This window comes from Hippocampus guttulatus, chromosome 10, assembly GCF_054856545.1.
Source record: "Hippocampus guttulatus isolate MCC_2025c chromosome 10, RoL_Hgut_1.0, whole genome shotgun sequence".
Lineage (NCBI taxonomy): Eukaryota > Metazoa > Chordata > Actinopteri > Syngnathiformes > Syngnathidae > Hippocampus > Hippocampus guttulatus.
The window spans coordinates 12,270,361-12,291,860 of record NC_141270.1 but is presented as its reverse complement, the minus strand read 5'-3'; the positions used below and the strand labels follow the sequence as shown (position 1 = coordinate 12,291,860).

At 41.1% G+C, this 21,500-nt stretch overlaps 1 protein-coding gene across 4 annotated transcripts in view; it reads left to right on the top strand.

Annotated features, from left to right (window-relative positions):
• Positions 1 to 21,500, top strand: part of macrod2 (mono-ADP ribosylhydrolase 2) — a 372,441-nt gene that overhangs the window by 246,468 nt on the left and 104,473 nt on the right. For all 4 annotated transcript variants that reach the window (XM_086122657.1, XM_086122655.1, XM_086122656.1 and 1 more), the window contains exon 7: positions 18,967 to 18,997. In XM_086122657.1, the coding sequence (XP_085978783.1) occupies positions 18,967 to 18,997 (31 nt within the window). The remainder of the gene's footprint in view (positions 1 to 18,966; positions 18,998 to 21,500) is intronic.

Sequence of the window (21,500 nt, the reverse complement as noted above, 5' to 3'; positions counted from 1 at the left end):
CTTAATCTATTGTATTGCTTTTTCATTTGGTAATACAACACTGCCTCAAAAAAGTTTTCTCTGTTCCTCTTAGTTGAAGACTTCTTTACTCATGTCCTTAGATCTGGTTGAATCAAACTCCAGTTCTTTTGCTCCTCTGGAATGATTTATTTGATCAGGTGGGGGCACAATACCCACATTTTGAGTGCACAACAAATCAACCTCATTGGAGGCCATCAAAAACAGGTGGTCTTCATACAGTTCCAGTGATAATGAGTAAGCTATCCACCCTTCCTCCGCTCAATTTGACAAACTAAACAATAATGTTTGATGCATAGTCTCTCCAGCGTGTCCTGGGTCGTCCCCGGGGCCTTCTGCCGCTGCCACATGCCCGGAAAACCTCACCAGGGTGGCGTCCAGGAGGCATCCTAATCAGATGCCTGAGCCACCTCATCTGGCTCCTCTCGACATGAAGGAGAAGCGGCTCGACTTTGAGCCCCTCCTGGATGACCGAGCTTCTCACCTTATCTCTAAGAGAGAGCCCGGACTTCCTGCGTAGAAAACCCATCTCGGCCGCTTGTATCCGGGATCTCGTTCTTTAAGTCACGACCCATAGCTTGTGGCCATAGGTGAGGGTTGGAACGTAGATCGCCTGGTAAATTGAGTGCTTCGCCTTTTGTCTCAGCTCCTTCTTTACCACGATAGACCGATACAAAGTCCTGGAACTTATCATGTCTTTAGTTTTGATTATATGCGGTTAACATGTTGTCATTCATACCCAAGTAGAACATCTATTCATCACATAAAGGAGGTTAATTGCTGATGTGCTGTAGCTTTGTAGATTGGCCTCATTATTTTAAGAACTAAAGACAAAACAAAATAAAGTGTAAATCATACCTGCGTTACATGTTTTATATCAGTAACAAGTGTCACCTGGAAAATTTCAGTTCAATATATCGGCACATACTGTATAACGGTGGATATGCTTACCACTCACCATGCTGTTAACAACAAACTGAACAAAAGATGATTTCCAGCTCCTAAGAAAAATGAGCAATGTCATATGGCGTGTTGTTACGGATTTTGAAAGGGAACATGAACTCCAAATTAGCAGTTAGTTTCAATGCACGCTGTTTGACATAAATGATCGTAAAATAATACGCTTAACATGCTAGCGTTAATGAGCCCCCCCCCCCCCTTGCCAGTTTACTACTTAAATGAGTCTAATAAGCTTTTTCTTTCCAGCTTTAATACAAGAATTATTATTATTATTTTATTTTATTTTAATTTTTTTTGAGCCAGACATAGAAACCAACATCATACTTGCCAGGGCCAAGTCCATGAAACTGGTGTATCACAGTGATTCATTTCAACAAGCTTGCACTCAATTATATTTTTCGGTCACAGTGCCCACCTTAACAGATGTGTTTAGTCAAGTTACAAGGTCTTTTCACTGTTCTTTGACACACCAGGGACATTTCGTCTCACGCTGGCTCTATACAACACGAGATGTTTCCATGGGACAACAATCAAAGCGCACCTCAGATTAGGATAAACGACAAAAGACTAATGCTTATGCATACGTTTAAAGATTCCATCTACACTAAATAAAGAGCAAATATGGTTGATACTTTGTGATGAAAAGGTGACAGTTTCAAATGTGCATGCTTGCCCATCATCTTTATAGTTATTATTGACCTACTCGACCGGAAACTATGCGAGGAGTCAGTCCACTCGAATGTGTTTTTGTTTTACAAGACAATGCTCAAGGTCTAGGGACAGGGGTACGCCCTGGATGGGGGGCCACGTGGAAAGATATCAGTTCAAGCCACACCTCGGTTTTCCAACAATGTGAAAATAAGATTTTCTCAAACGCCTGTCGGTCATGAGCCCAGAGAATCGTCATCACCTCTCTACACACTCATGCATACACGCACACACACTTCCGGCACCCCGGAATAGAGATGACAGGTAATGCAAGCAGTGGACCAGTATCCCTCATATATGGCGTGATTGCATAATCGCTAGAAAAAACATTAGAAATCCATATTCAGCATAAGTTACCATCTATCGATTACATTTTCAATACCGCCTCACATATCCATTGCAAATTCTGAAAGTGAATCGTCAACCGCGAGACACTACAACCTATTGTTAGGAACTACATTTTTTCGACTTTGTTTTGATAAACAGGTTCGTAAAATGAAATTATCAAAACACCAACAGTCTCCCTACAGGCTCCAGTGATGATTTTAATCAGACACACCATTGTTTATGCTGTGTATGTATTTCTTTAATTACAGTGCTATTACCTTTGCATGCACCTTTGCAGCTTTAGTGCCGTTATTATCTCCCAAGGTCGTAGCTAACGAGGGCTGACACACTGTGCCTGACTGGTGCTGATTGACTCTCACTTTTAAGCTGGCTCAATGCAGACCTACTCAGCAATTCAGGGCCACGTCGGTTCCGCTATATGGAGAGATTTTAGCAGTTACGTTCTACGACGACTCTACTGGTTTTCTGTGGACTGAATAGGCTAAGGCAAGATAGGTTAAAGTTGGGGTGGGTGATGTAAAAAAATAAAGAGAGAGATCAGGAAAGCTTGATGTGTCGTATGCAAATGTCTACCATTTACAACTACGACCGCAGTCCGAATGGGGCAGGGGGGAAATCTTTTATTTGATACATGGTGATTTGTGCCACATATTTCACGCTGGAATATGAAAACTGTGGATGGTCCTTCACACCGATGGTAAGAGAAATACAGCTGTTAGCACCATTATTGTATGTACATTTGAAGTGATAACAAATGCAACCGCCATCTTTTGACAGTTGTTTCTACACGTTCTACACATACTAATAATAATGTAGTTATGACACGGAGTGGGACTGTGCAAGACTGAATTTTAAGTTGATTTTCAACAGCAGTACGTAAGAGTAAATCATGTGTGGGACAAGACATACTATATATGTTCATATGTGTGTTTGGTCCCAGTGGCCGTGATGACTTGGGTCCCCTGGCACCTTCTCAAACTCATACTTCATAAACATTGCTCTCAGCCTTTTGTGCATTCATCTTCATGACAACTGTTGTGGTTAGCTCCCAGCTCAGTGGTGTTACATGTGTGGCTGGAATTGTAGCTAAACTACAAAATCAATCGACTGTACAGGGACAGTGTTGGGCATTCCAATAGGAATTTCTTGAATTGAAGTGAATCTCACTTTTTGTGCTCCTGTATCATGATGGTTCAACCTTAGTTTATTGTGGGAAACTTGAGATATCATAGGTTTCTCCCAATATTATTGTTAGTATTAAATGATTATAAAGTTGGCCAGCCGAAGTCGTGATTTTGAGTGATTTAGGAGATTAATTGTTGCTTTCATTTTTCGCACTGGTTTAAATGTCACGGTAACCTTTTGTGAGTAATGCTGAAACAATAAGCGCTATATTGTGTTGTGAAAGCTAAATCAAGCCTTCCCTATCACATACAAATGAGCCTATAGAATATTTAGTCAGCACACAATGCTATCCATCCATCCATTTTTCGAACCGCTTGATCCTCACTAGGGTCGCGGGGGTGCTGGAGCCTATCCCAGCCGTCTTCGGGCAGTAGGCGGGGGACACCCTGAATCAGTTGCCAGCCAATCGCAGGGCACACAGAGACGAACAACCATTCACGCCCACACTCACACCTAGGGACAATTTAGAGCGTCCAATCAGCCTGCCGTGCATGTTTTTGGAATGTGGGAGGAAACCGGAGCACCCGGAGAAAACCCACGCAGGCCCGGGGAGAACATGCAAACTCCACACAGGGAGGCCGGAGCTGGAATCGAACCCGGTACCTCTGCACTGTGAAGCCGACGTGCTAACCACTGGACTACCGGGCCGCCCACACAATGCTAAATGAATAGAAATCCCGCCGAAAAGCGAGAGGTATATTTTTTGCACACGGTGTGAGACGCCAGATAACCTCCTAATCTCACCAGGCTTAATATCGAATGTCACATCGACACACCCCTGATAATAACATCGGGCATGAAATAGATTCTAGGCCTTTCTCATTTTGTGTCAAAGGCTTTACTCAAGAGAGCAACGAGCGTGAGATGGAGAGTGCAGGACGATACATAGTAAGAGTGGGTCTCATCATATTAAAATTCATTTCAAAAGAAAAAAAACCTTAATACCAGACATTCATAGACATCATTTCCACTGAATGGCCTGTGGTTGTGTCTTTTGAGTGGATTTTATATTTATTGATTTTTAACACTGACTTGTAGTTGTATGATGGCACGCACCCACTCAGTCAGTACCAACCTCTCCAGAGGACAGTCGATTTGAATATGGAACAAGCAGTTCATCAGATAATTATCTTGACACAAGGTTGTCTTTTTTTATCTGGACTCAGCACACCTAATTCCCCCTAGCAATTAAAAAATGCAAAACAAACATTAGTCGTATTTTTCAATCAGTTATACAGTGAAGTGGCCCTATTATTAAATTGACGAGAAGTACCTTGAGATAAGTGTACACCTCAGATCGTTTTCGCTTAATCAAGGCCATTATGAGTCTAGAATGTGACACATTATTGGCCGTCGACCTGCTGTGCACGGCAAGGGACAAGCAAAGAGGAATGTGTGTTGATCTGGCATAGATCAGGTATAATGACCTCCACATTGGACTCTTACTGAGCTTTAATTATGAGCCACATTAATACTAATTATGATTCTCTCTGTTTTTAAACCCATGCTTCATTAATTATAATGATCTGTCACAAAAAAAAAAAAAGTGTAGTGTAATCTGTGTACCTTGTGATGATGTACATTTTCCCCGGTACCAATTTGTTTGGTGCTGTCGAAACATGAGCCGCCGTTGCTCCAAAGTAATGTTCTGCTCCAAAAACATGTGATATATTTGCTGCAGAGAAAATGGTTGTTCCAGTTTTAGTAACTAATTAATGCTTTATCAATATTAATGGTGAACTCCACATTTAGAAAACTGTAATTAGCTGCATTATCCTCTGGCCATTTGTGGGATTAAAAAAAAAAGTTATCTGTATAGTTCGGTTCGGGCAACAACTCTAGTTTCTGACCAAGTGGTGAAATCTACAGCTGTGTCAATGAAGTCATTGTAGAGCCAAACAGCAGATGAGAACCCTAATCAGTATGCGCTGCTTTTTATTCCTCTTGAAATATGGAAAGTGGTGAATAGATCGTGTCATAATTCACGGGAGCCACCTGGTGATTCCCTCTGCGGCATTGCTGTTTCCTCTCAGCCAGCTGCTCCCTATACTTTCAATCAATGGACAGTCGGTGCTGCTGCAATTCACTGTGACCTTGAGCGGCGTGTTCCTTCTCTTTGGTCGGAATTTTTCTGGGCACAGGATCCCTTGTTATTCCCCTTTATTCAGACACACACTTGCGCTCAGACCAAAATCATTATGCAGAGCAATGGAATTTAGAGCATTTAAGGAACATTTCATACTCATAGATGTTCCCCTTGACTGTCACTCTTCTTACCTCAACTGTGCATCGCCTGCTAGTTTCGCTCTCTTATTCAGCACTAAACTTGATGAGCTGTGTGTAAAGATGTAGCTATAAAGTATAAGGTAGGTTAGGTATTGTATTTTTTATATTGTTGGCCTTGAACCAAGCCTTGACTTCTTTTCATCTTCTGCTTCTCTTTTCATTTGAACCTGTGGAGGAGATGGGCATGTTCTACTCAGCACGGTACACAGATCCTAATGATTGGGCTTGATTTGAGACTAATTCCCACTTTCCAGTTACAGTCAGCAACGGCCCTGATGATCTCTAAAAGATGACGCTGAGTGATTATCCTGTGGCACTCGGCGTGTTAAGAATCATTTAATCCCCCCTTCTCCCTGGTCTGCTCAGAAAACGCGATGACCAAACAATAGCTCATGTTCAACTTCTTTCCTATTTATAATCATTTAACGCAAAGGACGGCCAACCCAGATACTCTTGTGATGGTGAGGTGGAATGGAACTGTTGCCCAGTGCAGAGGTCCAAAAGTTTGTGTTGAGTCCTTTGACAACATCTCTGGCATGTCATCAACGGTAGAGTTCATCAGGTATATTTTTGTCTGCTTTGTGTTTTCTGACAGTCCGAATGCCTTGTGGCACCGTGCTGCCTCTCACGGTCAATTTTAGCATGACGACACACTTCTGGTTTGGAGGGCATGGCAACTGGCCATGGACATGTTGTGCATGGTGTGCTGTCTTGGACATCTTGAGAACACCACACATTTTCAACAGTAAGAGCGCAAGTCAGATACGTCCTCGCTATGCGTGGGATCACTCAAATTTTAAAGATTGGTGAATCAATTAGAAATCCATATGTGTGTACCCGGCTTTAACCGGCCATCCACGTTGATTGTGTGGGCTGCTTCAGAATGGCCCCCTTCCTGTTCTGTGGCAACAGTGACTTTTATTTGAAGGTGAGCCTGCTCCCGGTATACTCGCCTCCACCTGCCAGTCAGAACTTATGCGCATCATCAGAGATGGGTACTTTTCTCTATTTTGCTGGTCAGTCCTCTGTCCGCAACACGGGGTACCCTTCCGTCACCGTCCCTCTTCCCGTTCTTATTCATATAATCATCTTCCTCTGTCCCCCTTTTAAAGGGCTTCCGTCCCAGTCTCTCCCCGCCCGGGGAAAAAAAAGTGTCTGTGCATGAAGCCGTGGGAGAGAGGAATGGGGGCGGCGGCGTCCTCCATCTCAAAAATGGGCGTCCATCTGGGACCATCTCTGCGCCTCATGAAGCACCTTAATGTCAGCAAAAGCCTCAGTCACTGGGCATGGACATTTTATTAGGAACAACAGCACACAACATCCATTTCATGAACTGTAACAAAATTTGCATGTTATTGTTTTAATTGAAATACAGTAAAATTTCACAGGTACTCTTTATTTTGTATATGCAAAGCTTCAACTGTGATCTCAGTCTACCCCAAAAATCATAATAATTCAATTTAAAAGAAAATATTGTTTAACTGTCATGTATTTTCTATAATAGATTTGCCATTCAAAAGACAGTTGGATTTGCGCTAACATTGTTATTGGAATCTGATGGTACATACAGAGTCACATGAACAACTCAAGGATGGCACTGATACATTGTGACCATTCATTTCTAGTTCCATGATGTCTGTTTTGTACAATAGTCGACATATCATTACATGAATGCGTTTGCAATATTTAACTCATCTCAGGCCAACTCACTCTTGGCTAGCCCATGACAGGGCACTGCATTGCTGCAACTTTCCAGAGTTGAGGCTTATTTTGAGTCATTCAGTTTAGGTTATGCAAGGTGACATACATGTATATCATTAAAAAAGTGGTGGGAGGAATGAATGCATTAATTATATCACATTGTGCGCCCCGACGAGTTCCAATACCTACCTCATCCAACCATGCAGAGACCAAGAAAAAAAGACACTGTGCTTGAGTGCGGCACAAAGTGACCACTCATATCAACCTGACTGTTGGCCAGATAAAGTATATTGTAATGGTCCTGTGGCAGCGAGATAACCCAAATTTGTGGTGTGTCAGTGTATAACGTCATCTTCTAATTTCACCAAACCTTTCTGAAAGTTATTTATTAATTACAAATATGTTTTGGTTCGTCCATACCAGAGATTTATATTGAAAGACAGTAAAAATGCTATTTTTACTGGATTGCATTAGAGGTAGGAGATACAATGAACCTGTCTATATTTTGCCTTTCATAAAACACACAATGGCCATGGCTTTCCATGTGTTTATCAGCTTTGTGTTCTGTTAAATGGGCCGAGATTTCACACGGTGTCAGTCAATTTGTGAGTAAACTGAGAGTGTTACTTCAGTAGTGTTGTTTATTGATGTGCCGACGCAGCTGAACACAACTGGACCTTTGCACGTGTGCAGCGTGTTCCCACTACGTTTAATGCCTGACCAGCTGTCAGCCAATAGTTTGGCTGTGATTCAAAATTTGAATTGCTGGGGAACAGCATTGTTCACGGTGCCGATACAATGGACAGCAAAATAATTTGCCATTTTGTATCACATGAGCCATTTCAACAAAAATAAATGTTTTCAGCGACAAAGCAAGAAACAGACGGGTCCTGCCAAGCCGTACTAATGTATTGTATATTTATATACAGGAGAGAGTAGTTATACCAGAGCTGGGCATTTTGTCAGTACTGTCCGTCAGCTTAAAGGTCTGTTTTTGCATTACTCTGCATGCTGTACAAGGGGTCTATCTTGTGCTGTGTACTGTCATTTGGCCCGGAAGCTTGTTGAATTAAATCCCTTTGGGGATTTAAAGGTGCATTCATTCTTTAATCGGCCAGTCCTTCAAATTGCTCTCGCACTCGGCACCAACGGCATCGCGAGATTTCAAAACACTGCTTTGGCAGGCTACTACTTTATAGACGCGTTCCTCACTGAAATGTAAATGCGACAGTGCTATTTGAAGACGGGGACAAGTCATGGGGAGCACTCTCGCCGACGCTTTCGCATCTGTAGCTCCCCTGTATCCCGATGGCATGAATAAAAGACGTGCAATGTGACAAGACAGGTGTGTGATGCTCTCACTCCACTTGCAGTTAGGAGGAAGAGACCATGAGCTTCGGTCTGCCCATGCTGTGCTCAGTGTGCGTTTGTACATCTTGCGGAGTGAGGGTCTCGCTGTGCATCCTATCCAGTTTATTGCACCATGATTACATTCACAGCATTTACATCCGATGGCCACTGAGAGTCTATTTCCTCCTAATGCTCATACAGAGTTAAATCGAGGCTGAGTGCACAGTACTTTTTATTTATTTTTGAACAGTTTTAGGTGTGACTCAAAACTGCAATAAAATATGAGTGTTCAGCTGTGCTGATCCAAAGCTTTTCTGCAGCATTTTTGTGATTTCAATTTTTATTATAGATGAATGTGAATAACTTAGTTCATTTGTTATTGTGGTTAATGACTGGGCTGTGCAAGATTTCTTTTTGGTCAGTGGCATACTTTAGTTAGTCCATCGCTCAAATTCCAGTTTGTTTTCACGGTTGGTGTTTTACATTTGGGCCTGTGTTAAGACGCTCATGAAGCTTGGGTGCATTTCGGTTTTCAAAAGAAAATGCTTCGCCGAATATCCAACCGGTCTACAAATAGTTGGAACCCAAAGCAGCACAGTAGTGAAGCAATTAAGGGGAAGAATATCAACAGTTGAGACTGTTAGCGCACTGAACACCTCATTGGTTTTGCATTTATGTACTTTACGGGCCAACTGATAGCAGCATTTAGTTTGTTACAGAATGAGCAAGGATTATATTTATTGTACCTACATTAACTCACTAAAATGTGTTGGTGTGTTATCCATGGACATTGTCAAAGCGCAAATGACAGAAAATGGGGTTCCTGGGTTTTAGGGGTGGCGGGGGGGGGGGGTGAATGAGGCTTGGATATCGGACCAAAGTTATAAATGGATTGATCATTTGTACTACAGTTGCTGAAGTCCCTTAAATGGCATTCAACAGCTGTTCATTTTTGGATTGCAGTTAAATGGGGCACTAATAAAGGCAATGTCATTGCCTCTAATTATTACTTAAATAGTCACCATGTTCTCATGAGGATTAATTAGGGAGAGTTTTCAAAAGAAAAAAACAAAACAACAAAACTACACAGCATGAGTGTTAAAATAGTGATGAATCCTTCTGTTACTATACACATGTCTACTGTACTAAAAATGTATTGACATGCGTTGCTGTATCGTGTTGCAATAATGCAATTTGGACATGATTTCAATGAAGTTATTGACAAGCTAAACTTGAGCTTTTTGTGCTAGTTACAAAATCTCGCAAATTACTGTTGTGTGACCGACCAATGAAGAGTTCTGACAAAAGTATGTCCATTAACTCTGCAGTTTTTGTGCCATTAATTAACATTCAAATACCAATGGCTGTGCACAAAGTTAAATATTTCAGCAGCAACATGAATTACGAAGAAATCTTTTATTCTAGTTTCTGAAACCCACGGTTTGGAGATCATCAAGAAATAATTAATTCCCACTCTCACCTTTGCAGATCTTCTCCCATTAGAGACAAAGACATGGAGCACCTTGTTTCTGCGTAGGTTTGAATATCATTATCTTCCTGCGAGGGCGAGAAACATGGTTCGGTGCGGCAGCCTTTGCCCACAAGAAAATAAAATGCATATGGAATCGAGCCGACAGCATGACTAATAGCTTACTGTTTGAACCGCACGCCCATCTCAGCAAAATGCCTGCTCTCTCAAAGTGAGCCATTATACAATTATCAATGAGCCTGCCTCACCTTTGAGCTCGTCCAGCAGTTGAGGACTAAGCACGCCCCCCCCCCCCCCCCCAAAAAAGAAATTGAAAAAGCAGTCTGCAGGCTGTCTTCCGTTACGCCCGGAATGAGGATGAACCGAGCACAAAGGAGCCTGTCACTCCTCATGTCCCTCCTGTCCCTAATCCCCGCACTCCTGAGTGTGCCATTATCCGAGCTCAGATCTCAGAAGAAGAATGCCTCCCAGGTCTGCATAGAGAAAGAATTGACCTCCTCAGAGCAACCACGTCCTTGGACCAAAGTAATTTTCAAGGCCTACAAACATTGGTGGAAAAACTCCCTAAATTGACCTTTAGCTTTCATGCTTTATGGACATTCCTTGAGGCATGATTTGAATGACGTTGTAAGACACATACTCTTTGTGTATCCATGCCTACTGTACTGAAAGCCTACTTTTTTTTTTTTTTTGCGTCACAACATGTGCAACAGACCAGTATAGTGAGCAAATACATTGGGGCTGACCTTTGCACCGCTTACTGGTAATTAATGTTGGTTGCTCTTACCTCTGGCCGAGCTCAGATGCATTGCTCTGTACTCTATTGTTGGGAGCTTAAAATTTACGCATCACCGGGGCCAAGTCTGCCCACGGAATATTGAGTGGCAGCTCTGCTTTACATGCACGTTCATTCCCTTTGTGCTAGTGTGGTATGGATGCATACGAGTAAGTCATTTAAAACCGTGGTCTAAATACTGTTTGGTAAGTGGGTTTAAAATCATATTTAGGATTTCCATCAAGAATGGAAACAGTTGTAACTGTAATTGGAAAGAAAAAAAAATTTTTTTTTTAATTGACAAATTAATACACTATAGTTGTCAAATAGAAGATGGATAGATAGCCTTTTTCTGTATAGTAAACACTGATAGGGAAATGAAACTAACTGTAACCCAAATCTAACCCTCAAAAAGTAGAAAGAAACCACTTAACCGTTTCTAATAAGATAGACTTTTTTTTTAATTTAGCTGATACGCAGGCCTTTTTTTCCCCTATTGTTGCATCACAGCGGCCCACAAAGACCTTGCATTAATGGTGCTGTGCAAATGGGATGAACTACCGTCGTCTTTGAGGAACCAAGCACAGGGAAGGAAATCACAGACCACGTTAAGCCTCCGTTAACAAAGAGAGTTCATTAAGTCTATTAAATTCCCAGTTGACCAAAACATCCCTACTTGAAGCCGCTGAGTAATTTATTCCTGAAGTGAAAGACCACTGAATAAATTTGGAAATAGACCCAGTGTGCGATCTACTCAATGTTTTCAAATGTCATTTTATTATTTTTGCTAGTTAAAAAAAAAAAGTCAAATAGTCACGTATTTTAATTGGGAAATCTGTCAAAATTGGAGAAAATGAATCCTAACTCGCATACTTAACATACCTCCAAGGAGTCACTGTTAAACCAGTGCAACTAAAAATGTTCAGTTTATAAGGTGTATCGAATCTTGCTATAAAATGCCTTGCATAGTAATAGTGGCTGTTGTACAGGACATTGCAGTTCTATGTCATTGGAATCTATTCATCTGCTACTGAACAAACATCGGGGATATTTGTAGATTCCTGGGAAAGATCTCTGTCCTTTTCTGTACTCATGAATTTGTTCATGAATTGTCTTTCATCACTGTTGTGCTGTTGTCACTGCACAGTAGGTCGCCTGCATAGTCAAAATACTCTCCATCTGTTGGTCATTAATTTTCAAGCTCCTAGAAAAAATGTTATCATGCTGGCTTTACACTGCAGAATATAACCGCCTAATTCTGATTAGTTGTCTATATACAGTATGTCTTTTAGTTTCATAACACATTTTAATGTGTGAAATGAGCCCAAACTTTGGGTAGTCTCTGTCTTACACACTCTTTCCTCCTTGCTCACATTTAATGTTGTGTGAGTCTGCGATCCACATGAAAAAGTGATCAATGTAAATTTCTTGATACAGGGATCATATTATTGGGGACACACACTTATCTGTCAATCTCACAGTCTTATCCTTCACTAACGTCTGTACCAGATGCCGAGATAATCCGACTCCTTGATTTGAGGAAAGATTCTGTCATGTCATTGTGCAATCCACCCGATATCATGGAGAACCACCGGTTCCCATTTAGTGGTGCTGATCAAAAATCTGCCCATAAAACCATAGAGAGAAGCAATTATAAATGGCAGCCATGAAAGAGTACAACAATGACGAATGCTGAGTTCAAACGACATACCCTTTTTGGTCATTCACGGCAGTCGCTTTGTCAGATTACCAGACACAGTGTCATAAATGTGTTGTGTGTCTTGGGCCGGGTCACACGACAAGTCTGACACCAAACAGACCTCGCCCGATTATCGCGTGTTGCCGCCAAGAGCAGGACCCGATGGCATCGATCTTTGGAGAGGCAGCACAAAAAAAAGAAGAGAGTACACACAGCATAGAAACAGTTTGCGAGTGTACAAGAACGTGGGACACAAGCACGGGTCCGTACCAGAGCTCGTCTCTGTAGGAACAACGAGCACATGGCGCATGCTCATTGTGAGTGCCAATGTCGGGAACGCGCACCTAATATATTGGGTGGAGAAGAGAGGTGAAGTGCTCTGGAATGGGTATGATGGGTGATTCGCTCCATCACAGTGTTGGTGAATGTCTAGGAACAAATCATGGGGCCGCGTGTAAAAAAGCAATTCCCACCCGCCAGACTTTCTGTGTCGTGATCGTAAAGACTCTGAGACGCCAGATGGCCAGTCTTCGATTATGTCACTGTACACGGGGTTACGACACATTCAGACAACTCATAATCTGCCATGACAGTGGACGTTTGTCCCTGAGGCGTCTGTTGGGTCAAAATCGGGACATTTGCGCAATCCGAGATGTGCAGAATTCTCCACAAGTCGAAGTAAATTGATTGCACATCAAGGTGTTGTTTCTGATTGAAATAATTTTCCTATCTCCTTTTCTCACTTCAGTAATTCATTCAAAGACATTTTCCCCTTAAAATACTTTGTTAGCCGAAGCATTTCTTAGCCTCATTGCACGAATGATTAGTATGCAAACTTCATTGTGTATGTTTCACCCCAAGGAGTGCACTACAGCTCGTCGCCACATGTGTACAGTTCCGTCTCTTCAAATTTCAAAGTGGGCTTGGGACTTTGAAGCCCCCTTTTGAAATGGCAATTTTGAAATGTTGAAGGAGGCCGTGAAAGCAAAAAAAAAAAAAAAAAGTTTAATTAGTAGCCTCACAAAACAAGTGTGTCACCAGCAGGCTTTCATGATGCTAGACCGCAGACCTTTTTATTATGTGATTAAACGGGTTGTTGAAGTTGATTTATGGATGAAAATGAAAGCAATGTCTCATGAAAATGCTTCCTCATGATTTTACTATTCATTTTGATCAACCACCAAGGAATTATCAACGACTGTAGAACAAATCACCGGCCTGTATTGGAGGATTAATGATAATCCAAACCATCCATCTCCATATGCTGCTAATCTGCCCTCGGATATTTTGAAGCATGATATGAAGTGTTTCATATTCATCGTAGGTTTTTAATCACCGTGATTTTGCTCCTGTTTGTTAATTCTGCTCCATTAATCACATGTACGGATGTGGAAGACAGTTGAAACACATTTAAGGAACAATCAATGCAGCTGCCCCCTCTCGTGTGAAAAGGAACTAACTGAAAATAAAAATATGATAATTAAAAAAAACGCTTTTTGCGTTTATTTTTTCTTGCACAATACTAAAACCCTTCCACAAAATTAATTTTCTGGTTAAATGGGATAGCTCCTTGTCCACTTTGCAATACCCAGTAACCTTGATATGGCTGTATGCGCACTGGACACTTTTCCACGGGCAAAAAGTATGTCCCATCAGTCAAACCATTACTAAATGGGTCGACAGTGGAGCTTTTCTCTGCTTCAGCAGATTCATTCAGATTGTATCATTTGAAGTTTTAACAGGTACATTGCAATTACTGTATACCCCCCTCACCCTCCAACCCCCAACTTAAAAAAAAAAATGCTGGTTTCTTCATACTTGGATATTGGGTTTACTACTTACCCAGGGATGAACACAGATTTGTATGGTGCATTTTAAGAGGTATAGACATTTAAATCAATAAAATATGCAACCCTTCCCAGCACACACACACACACACCTATTTAGAGGTTTAGTAAGTTTTAGTTTTGTAATGTGTATGAAAAAAATGATAACATGTGACTTTTGGTTCTTTGTACACTTGCACTATTTTTATTTCTTTGGTCTCCCTAGCAAACCACAATGCAAATTACGGGAGCTGTCATTTTGTCATACAAATAAGTGCAAAAAATGAGTCCGCACAGATCGGTGTCGATATATAGAAAATCTGATATGCATGTTCGTTTTTTCTTCCATAGTGGCTTTGCTGTGTTCCCCTTCTACATTTTAACTTAAATCTTTCACAGAGAGGCATTTTTGCTTTGAGATTCCCTATGAAATACCACTTTGATAGATGCAGCGCAAATCCTCTCAGTCCCTGCTTTGATTCGTTTTTATGCCCACCTGTATCTTTGACTTCCAAAATGCAAATTACTTCAAATGCTACATGCCATGGACACATATTCTACATTAGCCTCGAGGCATATTGAGTTCTAGTTCTCAGTGGTGAATGTTGAGGTTTAAACCTAGCATTTTGCGAGGAATAAGTAAATGAATATGTTTTTTTAATGTTTTTTATTATTATTATTATTTTTGTAATGTCCAATAAAAGATGTGGCCAAGTAATAATAGCGATGAATTAATTTCCAATCAATTTCAAACTCTAAAAAGCACACATTAACAAAATCCACAGTTAGGTTTGTTTCTCGGTTTTGTGATCACGGTTTTTGATTCTGCTCGGTATGGTTGATTTGAAAGAAATGGAAAATTGTAGTGTTGTAAACAAGAAAGTTTGTCTGTAATTCAATTGGATACCACTAGCCTGTGTATACATCTGTTGCCATTCGTAGAACAGAATAAGTCATGGTTCCCGACAACTACATCAGCTTTGTATTCAAATATAGATAGAGAGAGAGAGAGAGCGCAGTGGTTCTTAACCTGGGTTAACCCTAGAGGTTCGGTGAATCGGTCTCAGGGGTTTGATGGAGGATCTGCAATGAAGCTTAAGACACACCGACTCGTGAACGTGCATATGAACTGGTTGGGTTCGGTACCTCTAACAAGGTTAAGAACCACTGATATATAGATACAGATCTAGATCTGTGGTGTCAAACATACGCCCCGCAGGCCGGAACCGACCCCCAAGGAGGTGCGATCAGGCCCGCAGGATAATTTAAAAGTGAAAAAATACACGAAAGACACGTAAATGAATATTTTTAATAAGCTCCAATTCATGGATCATCCACTAGGGGAACACTGTTTTGATCAGAATAGAAGACAACATTGTTTTGATCAGAGAAGAAGACAACAGCAGTCCCAGTCTGTCACTGAGACAGACCCAACACAGCAGTAAAAGCCAGCTACCTAATTGCTAGTGAAATAGCATTAGCATTAAAGCCGTATTACGACGGCAACGTTGTGAGACGATGCATGATGAAGGCGGCTGAACGTGTATGTCCCGAGAAGCGAGAAGTTTTTTGACAACAAAGGAAATGCATGATAATTTGGTTATTTATAGCAGAGTATGGCATAATTTTAATGGTCCGGCCCAATTGACATCTACCGAGGCCGTATGTGGTCCACAATGTCAAATGAGTTTGACACCCCTGATATAGATAGATAGATAGATAGATAGATAGGGATGTAGAGAGAGAGAGAGAGACGCACACACAGTTGTTATACACTAACAATATATTAAATGTGGTCCAGCCACATTTGTTCTTATTAAATTTGTGGTCACATGAGAACACTCTTGCTGCTGTGATTTATAATCATACCTTCTAAGTGCAAACAAGCTCGAGGGCTTTCAGCTACAGGCGCAGCACGCTGGGTCCGGTTCTATTTGCTCAGCCAGCCGAGACGAGGTGTTCCCCGAGCAGAAGTTACCGTGCCCATGAAAGGTTTTGACCACTTTACCTGCCTGCTCACAGCTATTTTGCAGCATCTCCGTCACATTCATTCACGTGAAGGTGGCAACTACAGCTGCACTGTTGCACTCTGCCTGAGGTTTACTGTGTTATGTCCTGCTGCTAAACAAATGACTGGAAGTTGCAGGGTGCCGTAGCGCTACTGGCACTACAGTTACCCTGTTGTACAAAAGCAGTCTATCCGTAATTCTGGCCATACGCTGAAGTTAATAACTATTTTTTTAATCAGGCAATATGGACCTTATTAACATATTAAATACAGGTGAATAATTATGCATATAAAAGATGTACAATTGTACCAAGGTCCTTACGGATGTATCTTTCCGCCTCGCAGAAAGACAGTTGCAATCCACCTAAGTCGAAACGAACGAACAAACGCGGCAGTACTTATCCACAGAATGTATCGATTTGAACTCACTTCAAAAGTGGCCTTAGAGAGTCAAAATGGCAAAATTAGTCAAATATTAGGAACGCAAGTCCAGTCATGCTTACAATCATCACAGTACCTGCCTTTAGTCATTTGTCATTGCTCATACACTGTGAGCTAAACAAGCGTGCGCAAGTGCTGAGAGGAAAGGTGTTCCACTTTAAAATGATGTGATAGATTCGGGAGGAGCCTCAGAAACAGAGTAATTTCCCAAGTGACCAATTTCTGCGCACTCGTTACGCAAAGAGAATCATCAACAACGCAATATGTCAGGCAAGCCTCATGCAAACACGAGCCGACATGCTGACTCACTTCTAATGAGCAGCCGCAGACAGAAATAATAACCTGAAGCAGGAATCATAGGTCATGACTGTCTATATACTGCTGCCCGTTGTAATTAACTCTGGACCTTCACACAGTGTAAGCATATCCACAGGTATGTATGCGAGCCCTACACAGCGCATTGGTGTTAGAAAACAAAAGACCAAAAGTGGGTTATGCTTAACTTAGTTTACTCCGTTGAACAGCACCACTTCTTGGATTTATCGGCATTTTCCGGTGTGGTGCGATGCGTTATTTCTAACGCTCTTTGGATCACACGGCTCAGAAACTAATAAGTTTTAACTATACTTTACATTTGATGCATACGTAAATGTCATTACCCTAGCTTTTCATGGTCGGAAACATTTTGGCACGAATTATTAGCAAACAGCTCACATAGACACGGCTGGGCAGGAATTTGTTTCTATCTCAAAGTATCAACATTTCACTACTTAAAGTCTTTGCAACTTTATCATCTCAAACCCTAACATTAAAAATGCGCCTTATTTTGAGGGGTGGGTTTATTTTATATTATAACCTTTATTTTATTTTTCTGATAAAGGATCATCATCAATTTCAATTGCAAAATGTTTGGGGTGGGGGGGGGGGGGGGAATGTGCCATGGGCTGAGCTTGGCACTGTCTTTAAAAAAATGGCCACGCTTCATCATCTGTTGTTTGTGTCAGAGTCAGACGGTCACCTGGAAAGGTCGCCGTGACTTGAAAAGATTTAAATCTCCTTGCAGAAGAAAAATGAACTGTGACAGATGGAACCATAGAACTGGTTAATATGGATACAAACAGAGGCACATTCCTCTTGGCTTAAAAAAAAAAGAAAAAAGGTTTTCAAAGTACGGGGGAAAAAATGAAAAATAGAGAATCACTCTCCTCGTTGAGTTTGCTTATTTTCTAGTCACCTGTGGGTTGCAAAATTATTATTTTTTATCATTTGAGCGTTTTACATTTAACAGTGAAATATGGCTGGAAATCTGTGATAACACCGAAGAGGACTTGTGTGAGTCTATGATGATGATTTGGGATGATGATGACTGCGCAGCATTTGTCCTCTCTTTTGAATTTATTATTTATTACATTCCGCTATTCAATCAAAATCATGTTATTCTGTAAACAAAACACAAAGTTTCAGATTATAAACTGACCTTCATGGCTTTATCGCCTTAATAACCAAGCAAACAATGCTGTTTTTTGCAAAATAATGTATTTATTTACATGTATCCCGTATCACTGTATCTGTTTTGTAATTGGCATTGTTTTGAATGCAAAAACAAGCTGTCACCATTTTTGCTAAATATTAGAGTCATATATTTTGTATGCTAGTATATTAGTGGCTGTAATATTAGCCCATTAGTTAGTGCTGACATTTATCTGTGTGTCATTTATTAATGTTTTGCTTGCTCATTAGGAAGAATGCAAACCACAACTTCAGCTGCTTTTGAGGACAAATGGAACCTTTGAATAAGAAAAAAACCCCAAAAGACTTTACTATTTATTAATATACTTAAAAAGATAAATGTGAAACAGGGACGCTGAGTGCAAGACCTATGTATCATAATATATTTGCCGACACAAGTAAAGAATAATGGAACTATTTTAAGCTATAACGCCACACTTGAATAATTTGTGTGCTGCAAAGCAAAAACTATTACACTCTGGTCACTTTTTAGGGAAGAGAGGAACTAATATATGTAGCCATTCCAGTTTATTAGTTTGTGAGGAAACATTTCATTTCAGCAGGTGATTGCCAGTGTAGAAGTCACAATGGCTTTGCTGAATTGTGTCATGCTTGTTTACTGTGAATATGCTTTGACTGATGTTTCTTTGACTCATTCCACAGGCCTTCCCGTGTATCTCCACAGGAATCTATGGTAAGATCATTTTTGTATTTGATGTCGGACATCTCTCTCTCTCTTGCTCTCTCTCTCTCTCTCTCTCTGCATGTATGTACAAACACACACACACACACACACACACACACACACACACACACACACACACACACATAACGGATCTGCAATTGCAAATGTTTGTAATATTTGTTGTTTATCGTAAATTTGATAAGATACTATGTTCAAAACAGAATGTTGAAACATACCAACCAGGTCAACTTGTTAAAAAGTGAGCGTAGCCTTGAATTAGGCGAGCCAAATGTCTCATGGGACCGCCTGGCCTCAAGTGAACCATGCACCGTGCTCATTAAACAAGTCACTTTGCAAATGTATCAAACTTGTTAACGGAAGTCTTTGAAGTTATCTTAGCAAAAGTTGTGAGGTGTGGAGAAATGACATTTTGGGAACAGTGTGACTCGTGAGAAGTTTCTCCCCCATTTAGATATTATATGCACATAGTGTACATTGTAATTGGTATGTGGATTTACTTTCACTAACAGGAAAGAAAAATCAACAAAAGTGCTTCCAAATTGATAGTTCCAATCAATTAATATGAATAATTTAAAATGACCAAGATGCTTTTTTTTCTGAATGCTTATTTACAAGGTTTCAATAAAGTCAGTGTGAGTGCAAGTATCTGTTAAATAGGATTTGCGACTTGTAATTGGTAGCAGAGTTGTGTTCCAAGAGGTCAGGTGACTTGATCACTCTTTACTAGCAAAGCATTATGTACCTGTGGTGCAAACACTGTTCCCTCAAGCTATCCTTTCATACATTTACAGCAGCAGTAATGCCTCAGTTAGATCAAAACAAGAATACATCTACTGGCTCATTGGCAAGTCACCCCTCCCCCACCCCCACCCCCCCAAAAAATATGATGATGTAAACATAGTGTCCCCTCAAACTAACTCTACACACAGCAATATCTAAACTGCTGGCAACAAAAGTGAGTACACCCCAGAGTGAAACAGTCCAAATTGCATTGAATTTGCCATTTTCCTTCTCTAGTCCTTGCGACTCATGAGTGTTGCATGGTCTCAGGTGTGAAAGGGGAGTAAACGTGTTGAAGTTGTTGATATCGCTCTCACACTCTATTACTGACTACTGGAAGTTTAATTTGGCACCTCATGACCTCATTCTCTTAGGATCAGAAAAAAAAAAGAATTGTTGCTGTATTTCAAGAAGGCCAAGACTGTAGGATTGCCAACACCTTGAAAGTGAGCTGCAGCACAGTGGCCAAGCCCATACAGGACATCTTCACACAGAACAGGCCTCGCCATGGTTAACCAAAGAAGTTATGTGCACATGTTCAGCATCATATCCAGAAGTTGTCTTTGCAAATTAGAGGACTGGGTTGATAATTAGACGTTTTAGTGCTGACAGAATTTCTGCAGAGGTTGAAAGGACGCGGGGTCACCTTGACAGCGCTCAGACCATATTCTAAATACTGCATCAAACTGATCTGCATGTCTGTCATCCTACAAGCAAGATGAAGCGCAAGAAAAGCTGTCAGACAGTTTGCCGAATCCAGACACAGGACAGGGATTACTCAAATCATGTCCTGTGGTCTGATGAGACCACTTATTTGGTTCAGATGGTGTTATGCATGTGTGACAAGTACATAGTCAAGGGTGTCTTGCATAGAACAAAGTATGGTGGTGGGAGTGTCATGGTCTTGAGCAGCTTGAGTGCTACACGTACTGTGACATACTGAGTCTGAATTTCAACATTATAAGAACCCCAAACGCATACCCAACAGAACCGTTCCCTTGCCAAATAAGCAGAGGTTAATGTTGTGGACTGGTCAAGAATGTCACCAGACCGAACCCTATTGGGCAGCGGTGAGGCATTCTGAAATGGAAGGTGGAGGAGGACAGGGTCTCGAACATCCCCCAGCACTGTGATGTCATAGAAGATTGAATCAAGCAATCGGGAAAACATTTGACTAATGATTTTTAATGTTTGGTGAACTGTTTGCTCCTCCAAGATAAGTTTACATATGCACAAAAACTCTTTGGCATCATTCTTTTTTTCCCCTTTCATCCATCACTTTGCTTTCACAGCTATGCAGCATTCGTAGTTTATGTTGAATCCATAATGCTCTTGTGCATTTGATCTGATTTGGGGGGGGGGGGGGGGTGAAAAAGTCACGATAGAGCTGGGATGAGTTTGGGATATCTCAGTTGCTCGACTCCTGCAACTCTTGTCATAGATAACTTGCAGAGACCGTAAAGACCGTAAAGGTTATCCTCCAACATCATTCTCTGGAGGGCATGGGAGTACTGATCCATGTTAAGATACATCCCACATAGCTAGAGTGCTTAAAGAAAACAAAAACTTCCTCAACCCCCCCCCCCCCCCCCCCCCAGTGTTAACGGCTTGATCTTGGCTTGAATGCGCTCTGTATATCTTAATTTCCCAAAATATGAGCAACACAGCCATTCCTGAAAGCATGACGGGTTGTGATCATTGTTGTTCCTGT